General features: G+C 32.9%; 1 protein-coding gene across 2 annotated transcripts in view; it reads left to right on the top strand.

Moving 5' to 3' along the window:
* DPP10 (dipeptidyl peptidase like 10) overlaps positions 1-13,421 on the top strand; it is a 1,364,876-nt gene that overhangs the window by 1,275,100 nt on the left and 76,355 nt on the right. For both annotated transcript variants that reach the window (XM_004773359.3, NM_001310171.1), the window contains 2 exon segments: positions 2,972-3,095; positions 11,010-11,048. In XM_004773359.3, coding sequence (XP_004773416.2) covers positions 2,972-3,095; positions 11,010-11,048 — 163 coding nt within the window.

Raw genomic sequence — 13,421 nt, 5'->3', positions numbered from 1 at the left:
ACATTATAATGAAGATGTTCTTGTAACATTACACTTGAGGGCTACTTTGAAAGGGAAAACACTCAAGATGAATATTTAAATTTAAATTTTGTTGTTACAGTTGTTATTTATTTTAAAAGTTATTCATGTTGGTTGTCATCTCATTTGACACAATATGCAATATTATTCACTTAACTAAGATAAATTCCCGATTGAGTTTGAAAACTTGTATCTACCAGTTCTATCTAGATTTTTCTATAAATATAACCTCCTTGATTTTACAGTGTTTGGTCAGTTGTTTACAATAACCAAATTATTTTTTACTTCAATTCTAAACAACATTTATAACAACTAATCAGAAATATATATTGTCAGAATTCAGGGTTTCTTTTCCTGGTTATAGTATCCATTGTCATTTTTCTCCATGATAAATCCTCTAGATAAATCCATTAAAGGTTAATACCTATATTTTCCCCTTTTCAATATTCATACTGCTGAATATGAAAATGCATGCAAAATAAATCAGTTTAAGCGAAAACACAGTAAAAATGAACTGGATATGATTCTTTGAAGAATCACAAGGGCTGCTCCTTTGGCCAAAGATTAATCCTAAACCAGTTAGTGGCACATGTGATTCAAAGTTGTCTTTGTTAACTATTCAGAGAACTTTCACTGAGTTTCTTGGCATTTTGAAGTGAGACTTAGCTGGTTTTGAAAGCTGTCAGCTTTCAAAATATTGGAGAGATTGTTGAAGAAAATATGGCAGGCTTCACTGTATGCTAAGTTTTGCTTGCCCTTCTGCTGACGTCTTCACTTTCTGATGGGCTAACCAGTTTTCTGGAGGAAGCAGTAGCTTTTCAGAAATGTTAGAAATGTAAGATTCATGTAGCTAAATGTCTAACCCACAGGTGTCTAAGGACAAGTGATTTGCATCACAAGGCTTTTCTACTCATACATGATTTTTTCCTAAGTGACATAAAAACTGGGTGAATTTTTTAAAAGATTTATTTATTTGAGGGAGGGAGGAGCAGAGGGAGAGGCTCTTCAAGCAGATTCCCCACTGAGCATGGAGCGACAGGGTTCCTGATCTCACTGCCCATGAGATTGCCACCAAGAGTTGGACACTTAACAGACTGAAGCGCCCAGGTGCCTCTGGGTGGATTAATTTGAAGACTGTGCTCACAGATGCCACTTTATTTATTTACTTATTTATTTACTTTAAAGATTTTATTTATTTATTTGACAGACCGAGATCACGAGTAGGCAGAGAGAGAGAGAGAGGAGGAAGCTCCTTGCTGAGCCGAGAGCCCGATGCGGGGCTCGATCCCAGTACCCTGAGATCATGACCTGAGCTGAAGGCAGAGGGTCTAACCCACTGAGTCATCCGGGTACCCCTGAAACTCAGTTTTGTTTTTTTGTTTGTGTGTGTGTGTGTGTTGTTGTTGTTGTTTTTTAAATTATTTATTTATTTTTTTAATTTTTTATATATTTTATAAACATATATTTTATCCCCAGGGGTACAGGTCTGTGAATCACCAGGTTTACACACTTCACAGCACTCACCAAAGCACATACCCTCCCCAATGTCCATAACCCCACCCCCCTTCTCCCAACACCCCTCTCCCCAGCAACCCTCAGTTTGTTTTGTGAGATTAAGAGTCACTTATGGTTTGTCTCCCTCCCAATCCCATCTTGTTTCATTGATTCTTCTCCTACCCACTTAAGCCCCCATGTTGCATCACCACTTCCTCATATCAGGGAGATCATATGATAGTTGTCTTTCTCTGCTTGACTTATTTCGCTAAGCATGATACGCTCTAGTTCCATCCACGTTGTCGCAAATGGCAAGATTTCATTTCTTTTGATGGCTACATAGTATTCCATTGTGTATATATACCACATCTTCTTTATCCATTCATCTGTTGATGGACATCTAGGTTCTTTCCATAGTTTGGCTATTGTGGACATTGCTGCTATAAACATTCGGGTGCACGTGCCCCTTCGGAGCACCACACAGATGCCACTTTAAATCATCTCATCTGTTCTGAAGCTGGGCAAATTTTTGAAAAGTTTTTTTTTTCTTTTCATCATAAATTGAATCAGTGTTGATTACTGCATTTTGTCTGTGTGGATTGAGGGTTTTTTGATATAGATTTCCAATCATAGAATCTGCAATGAAAGAAATACAAACTAACTATAGGGAAAAACATAAGCCTTCCCAATCTAGAAATAACTTGAGAACATCATAGGCTCCAGTAATTAGCATCCTCACTATATGGAAAATTCAATAGCCCCTCATTTCCATCAATTGAATTCCTTCTTTGTTTTAAACTGTTTCAAATAAAGAAGACTTTAAGAAATTAATATATATATGCATATGTGTGTATAAGAATATATGATGATTATGCCTGGAACTGGCCCTTGACTCACAACTGAGAAAGACCACACACAAAATAAATAAATAAAAACTAATAACTCTATCATGCAACTCCCCATGGGTAAAGTGAAATAACATGGAGATCATGCGTAAGAAATAATTATTAAGTGAAGAATAAGTTTTGCCTTTTAGTTGATTTTACTTTTTATAAAAATAAAATGCAGCTTAAAAATTTATGCTTATTACACATTAGTGCTAACCAATAGACAGTTTAAAAATTATTCATATGTCTATTATCTTAATTATTTTTATTTTTCCAAGGATTTCCTTTCTGGGATATCATTTACTTTCATATTTATTCTCAAATTCTTGGTACATTTTCATGTGTATGTAAATGCACATGTGTTTACATACATACACACATATTTGTATTTATGTGGGAGTATTCAGAATAGCAGATGTGTATGTGTACATAAATAGAAATTAATATGATGTGGCATCCTTATAATGCTTCATTTATCCTTGCATATAAAATAACAAATGTATGTTAATAGTGCTATACAGGTTCTCTGGCTCTAAATGTAAATTTTGTTGTTGTTGTTGTTTCCCAACTAGAGAATATTATATCACTATGGTTAAATGGGTAAGCAATACCAAGACGGTGGTCAGATGGTTAAATCGGCCTCAGAACATCTCCATCCTCACAGTCTGTGAGACTACCACTGGCGCCTGCAGTAGAGTGAGTGTAATTTACTTTTCTCTTATGCTTAAAATGAAGTACTTTCTGCTACTCTCAAAGGGATATCAAGCAATCCATTGTACAAAACACAATATTTAACTTCCAGAGGTAGTTGGGAAAGAGTCATTCTATTAGAAGTATATACTTTAATCCATAAATCATCCAAACTTTGAAGTGACAGAAATGAGTGATAAGCAAAAGAGGAAAAAAAAAAAAAGACCAAACTTTAAAAAAAAATGAATTCTTTTATAGTATAAAGTGGAGTCTAAACCACACTAGTTTAATTCTCAAATACATCTTTTTCTCCATATTTTGAGTTTGATAAACTTAGGAATGTGGACTGTTTTTCCTGTCTTCTTCAACCACATTCCAATAATTCCATCTTTTTTTGGTAGTTCAGATTAGTCTTCTAAAATAATGAACAGTGTCTCTTTTTTAAAATTAAATAAGAAGAGTAAAAAAAAAAAAACTGGTCCTTTGAACCATTGTGTTTTGAAAGCAGTTTGTATTTCTATTTCTCTAATCATTTTTTATAAGCTCTGCAATAAATCCTATAGCAATTCTTAAAGTTCTTAACTGAGGGTATACTGTAATTGTTGTTGTGTATATGCCTGTATTGGTGAGTAGTAAAGTATTCCCAGTTACTTAAAACCAGAGTTTTCAAACTTCTATTTCTGGACAGGATGGAGTAAATTTTGCCAGCCTAACCTCTCTGCTGTAGTTAACTATAAACCTATGTAAAATGAATTAAACAACTACTCTCAGATACTGGACAATAGCAGGATCAGGACATAAAAAGTGAAATAATATAAACATATAAGATAAGCCTAGCTTCCTGTAGGGCACACACACAGTGCAAGCTAATGGAGTCCTAGAAAAGCTCAGTGGTATCACTGATCCAAGTCAGCAGGGAGAATCAGTTTGAGGCTCTCGTGGTGGCTGAAATCTGCAGGATAAGTACCACAAGATTTGGAGCTATAGAGAGAAGAGCTCCAGCAATCTATGTAAAGGACCTCTTAGGACTTTAGCTCTTAAAATTAAAAAAAAAAAAAAAAAGACTTTAGCTCAATGCTTAACTGTGCAAGTACAGGACACACTTCACAGAGAGAGAAGCAAATACAGAATCTGCAGGTTTCGTAATTTGGAGACTTTGGAGTGCTGAACAGCAAAAAATAGAGCACTCTCACTGAAAACCCTTTGCATTCAACTCACAGCCCAGAAAGAAAAATGCATTAGAAATAAGGCTGTTCTATACTCTTTACAGTAAACCTTTATATCAAGCTGGAAAGGAGCAAGTACATGCCTATAAATTAACTGTCTTCCTAGAACAAAGTTTACTCTTTTAAATGGAGAATTAAAATTTAAAATATCAATTACACAATCAAAACATACTATACATGTAGAAAAATAGAAAATGTAACCTGCCTACCTCCCTTAAAAAATAGTTATAAAAGCAGACTTACGCAGAATAGAGATGTTAGAATTAACAGGTACAGAATTTTTTTATAAAGCTGTTTGAAAGATTCTTGGCAAATTAAAGGGTGGCCCTAATTTATAAATAGATGAGATATTTCAGTAGGGAAACAACTATAAAATACAAAACAATGGAATTTCAGGAACTAAAGAGAACAGTATCTGAAATGAAAAAATTGGATGGATTAAACACAAATTGGGCATTGTTGTAGTCAGGGAAATAGAAACAATTCAAACTGAAGTCTGGAGGGAAAAAAGACTGAGAAAAAAAAAAAGGAACAAAGCCTCAGCTACATATGGAATAATTTGAGCTGTTGTATATGAGGGATGAAATACACACAGAAGGCAAGGCTTGAGATGTTGGGGCAAAAAAACAAAAAAAGAAAGAATGACTTAAAATATCCCAAATCTGAAGAAAAACCATTAACCCATGTATCTAAGTTAGCAAATCCCAAACAGAATAAAAACAAAGAAAATAAATAGGCACATAACACTCAAATTATTGTAAACCAAAGTTTATGAGAAAAGTTTCAAAAGAGCCTGAGAGAAAAATACATTACATATGGAGGAATAGAATAATGAAAATTACTGCCTCTCTCTCATCAGAAATGATAGAAGCCAGAAAGCAATGGAATACATTTTTAAAGAAGTGAAAGAAAAACAGTGTAAACCAAAAGTCTGTATACTCTGAAAATATCTTTCAAAAATGAAGACAGACATATTCAGATAAATAAGATCTGAGATAATTTATCACAAGTAGATCTGCTTAAGTAACATGAAATGAAGTTATTCAGTCTGAAAGAAATAGCATCAAATGAAACCTCAAATCTAAATAAAGGAAGGAAAGGTGCTCCAAATGACAAACATATGAATAAAATTAAATAAAAATATTTTCTAGTTTTTATTTTTTCTAAAAGTTAATGGATAACTTAAGTAAATCAAAACTGTCAAGCTAAAAGTCTTGTGTACAGTGAAAGAAACAGTCAACTAAATGAAAAGCCAACCTGTGGAATGGAAGAACATGTTTGCAAATCATATATCTGATTTTCAATATCTAAAAGTATTTTTAAAATATCTCCTTCAACTAGATAGCAAAATAAAACCAAACCAAACCAAAACAAAACCCCCAATAATCTAATTTGAAAATGGGCAATGGACCTGAATAGACATTTTTCCAAAAATATGAAAAGGTGTTCAACATCACTAATTATTAGGGAAATGCAAATCAAAACCTCGATGAATTAATCACCTCATGCCTGTTAGGATGGGTAGTATCAGAAAAGACCCGAGATAATTGCTGGTGAGGAAGTAGAGCAAAGGAACCCTGTGCCCTGTGGTAAGATTTTATGTTGGTATAGTCACTATGGAAAATAGTATGGCAGATCCTCAAAAAAATTAAAAATAAAACTTCCATATGATCCAACAAATCAAATTCTGGATATGTATCTGAAGGAAATAAAATCACTATCCGAAGATATATTTGCAAGCCCATGTTTGTTGCAGCGCATTATTTACAATAGCCAGGACAGCGGTAAAAAAAAACAAAACAAAACAAGTGTCCATCAATGGATGGATGGATTAAGAAAATCACACACACACACACACACACACACGAATATTGTTTAGCCATAAAAAAGAAAGAAATCCTGTTATTTGTGACATATAGGGGAGGGAACTTGAGGGCATTTATTATGAGTGAAGTAAAGACAAATACTCTATGATCTTGCTTATATGTGGAATAAAAAATAAAAACAGAAAAAAGATTAGTGTTTGTGAGGGGTGAGGGTGGGGAAATTGAGTGAAGGTGGTTAAAAGGTACAAACTCCCAGTTATAAGATAAATAATTTCTGGGGATGTAATGTATGACATGATGACTATAGTTAACAATGCTTCATTGTATATTTGAAAATTGCTAAGAGAGTAAACCTAAAAAGTTCCCATCATAAAGAAAAAAATGTAGTTACTTGGGGTAATGGATGTTAACTAAACTTGCAGTAATCATTTCATAATATATACATGTATCATTATGTTGTACACCCTGAACTTATACAACATTATATCAATTATATTTCAGTAAAACTGGAAAAAAAAAAACCAATAAATTTTACCATTTTTACAATTTCCAGAAAGTGGAGAAGGAAACTTTTCTTTTTTTATTTTTTTAAGATTTTATTTATTTATTTGACAGAGATCACAAGTAGACAGAGAGGCAGGCAGAGAGAGAGAGAGAGAGTGAAGCAGGCTCCCTGCTGAGCAGAGAGCCCGATGCGGGACTCGATCCCAGGACCTTGAGATCATGACCTGAGCTGAAGGCAATGGCTTAACCCACTGAGCCACCCAGGCACCCATGAAGGAAACTTTTCAATTCATCTTATAAGCACAGCATTATCCTATTACCAAATCAAGGCAAGGACTTTATGAGAACAATTTAGACCGATACATCTCATGCACATGTATACAAAAAATTCCTTAAGCATATTGATATATCATCTATGGCAATATAGAGAAGAGTGCATTATGACTAAATGGGGTTTATTTTGGTAACTTATGATTGGTTTAGTACTGAAAACCAATCAATGCTACTCATTATTTTAACAGAAAAAAAAAAGTAACTCAGTAGATGAAAAATAAAAAGCAGTTGACAAAACTTAATATTTACTCATGATAACTTTCAATATAAATGAATAGAAAAATATCCTTAATTTGATAAAGAATACCCAGAAAATACCTCAAAGTTATACTCTATGGTAAAACACTTTCCTTATCTTCATGTCATCAGTAAGGTAAAGACATACATTCTCACTGTAGTGTGGAAACTTTATTAGAGACTCTAACCAGAATAACTTGGCAAGGGATAAATATCAGGATGATTGGTAAGGAAGAGATAAAATTCTCTTTATTTGTAGATGTCATTATTACATAAATAAAAAATAAGACATCTGCAAAAACAAAAACAAACCTGCCCAAAAAACACACACAAAAAATCCACCCTAGAATGGGTCACAATTCACAAGTCAGGTTACCAACTTAAATTGTTAAATTTTCTGATTCTTATTTTACTGTAAAAAGCATGTATGTATACAGGATACTATAAATTTCTTAAGAAATGCTTACTAAATTATTTAGGGGTAAATGGATATAATGCCTCAAAACTTCTATCAAATTATTTAGGAAAAAAAGTATGTTTCTAACAACTTTTAATTAATTTTGAAAAAAAATATGCTTTTCCCTTTCTTCAAATGGTTTTGTTTCTATATTGAGAGATATAATAATAAAGCAAATGGAACAAAATATAAATAAATGAGGAATATGTCTAAAGGCTAAGCAGGTGTTTCTTGAACTAATCTTTCAGAACAAAATGTGTTCCTATATACTCATAACATTATAATGAAAAATAAAAATGCCACTAAAATTTTTAAAAACATTAAATACATAAGGATAAATTTAACAAATAGTGTGCAAAATCCCCATATTGAAAACTGCAACATTTTTGACACACATTAAGAAAGACCTGAATAAATAGAAGCTATACCACATGCTGGACTTGAAAGGCTGAATGTTACAGGTGGCATTCTACTCAGAGTGAACTAACTGTGGTTTCAGTACAACACAAATTCCCAGAAGAATTGGGAATTTCTGTAGAAACAGGTTGATTCTAAATGAATATGGCAGTGCAAAATCAGAAACTTCGTACCAGGCACTGTTAAGAAACAGTTTAACAGAACAGCTAAAATGAACAGCTAAAAATTGTTTGCAGAAACTATTTTGCAAAATGTGTATCTAACAATAAAAAATACACATCTCAATCATGAAAAGACAACCCAATAAAAAGGCAAAACATGTGGAGAGAAGTGCATAAAGAAGTAATAAATGCATGATAAAGTATTCAACATTAGATATAGGAAAACATAGATTAAATCAAAATGAGATAACACTATATACCATTAGAATGACTAAAATTAAAACAACAAAAAATGACATTATTGATGAGGATATAGAAAATTGCAGTTCTTGTTCTTCATGAGTAGAAGTGTAAAATGATACAGCTAGTTTAAAAAATGATTTTACAGTTTCAAGTTACACATACACATATAAAACATATATATTATAATGTATATTACATATATAGGTGTGTGTATAGATAGATAGATATAGATATACTCCATACTTCAGTAACTCCATTCTTAGATATTTGGAAAAGAAAAAACACCTGTATCCACCAAGGATTTGTTAAAAAAAAAAAATCTTTAGAGAAGCTTAATTTACAGTAACTAAAAATTAGAAGCTGTCTAATTATCTATTAACAAGGAATGAATAAACAAAATGAGCCATATCTATACAATAGAATTCTGTTAAGCAATTTAAAAAGAAAAAGAATACTGATATGTCCAGCAATATGAGTGCATCTCAGAAACACGGTGTGAAAGAAGTGCCACTCAAAAGAGTACATAATACATAATTTCAATTTATCTGAACTTCTAAAATAGGCAAGACTCATCTATGGGAAACAATTTCAGAAGAGTGACTGCCTTTTTGGAACCTCTGGGAACGGGCATGAGAGAACATATGAGGAAATGTAAAGATCTGATATCTTGATGGGACATAAATATATCTGTCAAAACATCACACTTTAGAGCTGTGCATATCACTATATACAAATTATACTCCAATATTAAAACATAGTTTTTAAATGGTCTATAAAAGGGAAAGGGGGAAGAAATTTGTCTTTGATTGGAGTGGTGAGCATGGATGTGGAGATAAAGTTGATGCATCAGCCATTTACTGACTGGATTTGACTAATGCTCTTTATGTTTAGCTTGTATTTATTAAAAAATCTATTTTGGTCATCATCTTTCATCTGATTGGTTGGCTAATATTTTACCACTTATTTGTTAAAGTATTCTGAACGGTTTCTTATTCAGCTGATAATATATTACTTAGAAATTGGCATGTATATATTCTAGTCAGAGAAAGCCTGTCATCTTTCCTATATAATGATAATTTGTATAGATAATGGCAAGAATGTATCAAAATGCTTCATCATAAAATAGATATAGGAACCCTGTCATATTATTGATTTGGTACCTTATTGATATTGTTATATTTCTAATATATTTCGAATCTATTTATAAACTTAAAGAAGAGTTTACTTTCTACCATAATTGAAATAATAAGAAAAATAAATGCAAATGCAAGTGAAACTTTGGACTTCCAGGGATTCTAGCAAAACTTAGTAATATTAGTTAAAAGTGACACCAATATATATTCTTGTGTGTCTGTGTTTCATATTTACCAAGGATGGTTATTGCAGAGATGCAAATAGAAAAATCAAGGAAATTTAGTTAGATGTTTTCTTGATATCTATATGTAACAAAGTCTAGTGAAATAAACAAAATAGAAACAGGCCCTGAAAAGAGAAAGTGTTTGATTATAATGTATTGATATGGCTTTAAAAGAGGATACTGGTTTAAAAAAAAAAACCTATAAATAATAAGTTTAAATATATATATATTTTGCATATAGATAAAATTTATAATATATTGTAATTTCATTTTCATTTAAATATTTTTTTAAAGATTTTATTTATTTATTTGACAGGCAGAGATCACAAGTAGGCAGAGAGGCAGGCAGATAGAGAGAGAGGTGGAAGCAGGCTCCCTGCTGAGCAGAGAGCTCATGCGGGGCTCGATCCCAGGACCCCGGGATCATGACCCGAGCTGAAGGCAGAGGCTTTAACCCACTGAGCCACCCAGGTGCCCCTCATTTAAATATTTTTATTACAGACTCATTTTTTAAAGTACAAGATTTTCCTAAGTTCTTGTATGTAAACAGTACTAGTAAAATTTATTGTATCTGTACATACTTAATTTGAGATTAAATTCATCTCATTTTGCTTTGTGAAATATGATCTTGGTTCTGATCATTTGTAAGATTACTTTAATGGAACATAAAATTTTGTCCTTTCAAATGTTTAATTGTTTTTCCTTAAGAAAAGAAAATGACTATGATGAAGAGTGGATTGCATGTTGAAAGAACATCTACCTTTTCATTTTATTCCTGGCTGTTTGCCCAGTTCTTTTGAAGGACTTAATAATTTTGTTTCCCAATGATGCCTAGAGGTGAAAAGAGACAGTGCCTGGTAGTTCAAAACAGTTTGAATGAGGTAATCAAACAGCACTGGAAAATGATCTGTCCCTGGTGACATACTACTGGGAATTCTAAAGGAGTTCACCAAAGGAAAGACTTTATAATTAAATTATCATTTAATCCCAATTCTGTACTTATTCATTCAGTTGAAATCAGTAGTGACAATAGGGATGTCTCATGGTATTTCATGAGTTGAAGAGAAAAGAAAATGCCTAAAGGATTATGTGTAAAAAAAAGTTACATTGATGCATGCTCATTTAGAAAAGCTTCATGGAATTCATTGTTTCTTTTCAGAAATATGAGATGACATCAGATACTTGGCTCTCCAAACAGGTATGGCATAGAAGGTTGCTTTATGTCACATTTTGGCAGTTGTGCTCATTCTACTTACCTGTTTGCTGTGTAAGAACTTTCTCTCAAAAGTTAACTCGGTATTACAACTTTAAGGCTTTACCATGTTTGAGTCTTTTCCATGAACATACTTATGACTTATCTTTTCTAGGACATAATTTATAAAAAGGCTAATTCTGTTCTCTTTAGAGCATAAGTTGCAGAATAACTACTAGGATCCGTTTTTTCAGTATCATTGATGTAACTAAACTTTCATGTAGATGAAAAGAGGAAAAAATTGTGACCCATTAAAGCTGTAAACCATCAGCATTGCTCAAATTGCCCAGAAAACTGACCAGACCTTCACATAAATTGTTTATATGGAGATTATTTAGATGAATGCTTCTTTCTTTAGATATATCCTAGCTCCTGATGCTAGTTTATGACATAAATGAGACTGGAATCCAGATCACAATAGAGTAACTACGAAACGTCTCCACAACATTGGCTTATACTGGACATTTCAGAAGGAAACACAAGTAGATTATCTGAATATGGCTGAACCCATTTTACTAGTAACTCCATCACTATCTTTTGCAAAGGGGAGTGTTGTGTTTGGCTTGTTTTTGATTTGTTTTGTTCTTCACAGCAATCTTTTATTTTATAGTCTCTCCTAAAGTGTCATACATATCTATGGTTTCAGTTACCTCCATGTATTGAGACGTCTAAATGTACAGCCTGGGCAGCTCATATCGCTGAGTTCTAAAACATCTGAATTCAAGCTTACCATCTTCTCCTAAATGTATAAAAGTAGCTGCATACTCCATAGGTCCACACTGAACATACGCTAGTCTTATATACTCTTCTTATCCTAGAAGTCAAGGACATAATTACCCATCCAGCTCTTAAAATCAGAAACCTAGCAGTCATTTTTAAGCTTTTCTTATCCTTTTCTGCATATTATTAGATGGTCATTCTGTATATTATTTGTCACCACGTTCTTCAGTTTCACATTCAAAGATCTCAAGTCAATTTACTTTTTGCCGCTTCACAAACAGCATCCAGGATCAAACTAGGAAGTAGGGTTCCTCTTTCTCTTCTGACTGCGCTCAACCCCTCAGGTATATGCCCATCTCTTCATGCTGCAGGCTGCGTGAGGGACCATTGCAAAGTGTGTACTTGGTTGCCCCTACCCATATCACTCTCACAACTGAAACTGAAATTTTTGTCAGTTCCTTCTCCATTCTAGGCACATGAGCTCTCATATTCACAAGGTCTGTGTAGGAGCCTGCCTTCTAAATGGAATTCTCTCAACTACTTTCTTTGGTGAAGGCTGCTTCTTTTTCAAACCTCAGCTTAAATCACCTACTTATAAAAGCATCTCCTTCAACCACCATATCAATAATTTTTTTAAAGTCAAGTGTAATCTTTTTGTAATACTTAAACAGTTATTTCTGTATTGTTTTCCTAAGTTCAGAAGGGCAGGAGGAATATTCATTTTTTGTTACCCATTGTAAACTAAATGTCTAATATGAGTTATAACAAAATCTCCATAAATACTTGCTGAATAAAGAAAGAAAAAGTAAGAAGGACTGTGGATAAGCTAAACCTTTTCTCATTTGAAGCATAAGCACACCGAATCTACTAATAGATAAATAAGTAGATGTTACTGTGAACTACTTAATCTTAATGAAATTGGGGGAAAAAACCCAACTTTGATCTTGTAGTCAGTAATGGATTTTCTTAAGTTAGATACTGAGAATAAAACCAATGACAAGCTATAACATAATGAATACTGATGTATTCAGAACTGTCCTGCATTATTAAACCATTTTACTCTCATTTTTATTTTTAGTGACACTCATAGTAGTGTAACATGCATCAACATAATGCATGCTCTTTTGGAATTATGTTATCTACATTTTAAATCCCAAATTTATGAATATTTAATATAAACTTTTCTTAAAGCAAAGAAACTAGTTATCAATTATTCAGTAAAAAAAAATGTAGGTGGTAGTTTGTCACAGTTGAGTTTTTCTCTAGGAGCTCTTGGAGAATTTTATAAAATATTTAGAATTTGATGAAATATAGAATATGAGAATGGTGGTAGTAATTAGATGAAGCAAATTTCTAAGACAATTAGAAACTTAATATAATCATCATATGCTCACTTTCTGGATGGTAGGAAGAACAGAGAAGTAGGCATATTTGGTCTTTCAGGAGACATGTGATAACCTACCTACAAAACTTCTGGCCAAGAGATAGAATTTGGTAACCCCAATTCATTGCCCTGTGCGTCATAAACACTGACTTGTTTGCAGTCATGAAAGTGGACAGTGCAGTTGGCTCCACTTCCATTACTGGATTCTAGGAAAA

Source organism: Mustela putorius, unplaced genomic scaffold, assembly GCF_011764305.1.
Source record: "Mustela putorius furo isolate JIRA1106 unplaced genomic scaffold, ASM1176430v1.1 tig00003867_pilon_pilon_pilon, whole genome shotgun sequence".
In the NCBI taxonomy this organism is placed as follows: domain Eukaryota; kingdom Metazoa; phylum Chordata; class Mammalia; order Carnivora; family Mustelidae; genus Mustela; species Mustela putorius.
This window is presented reverse-complemented; position numbering and strand designations above follow the sequence as displayed.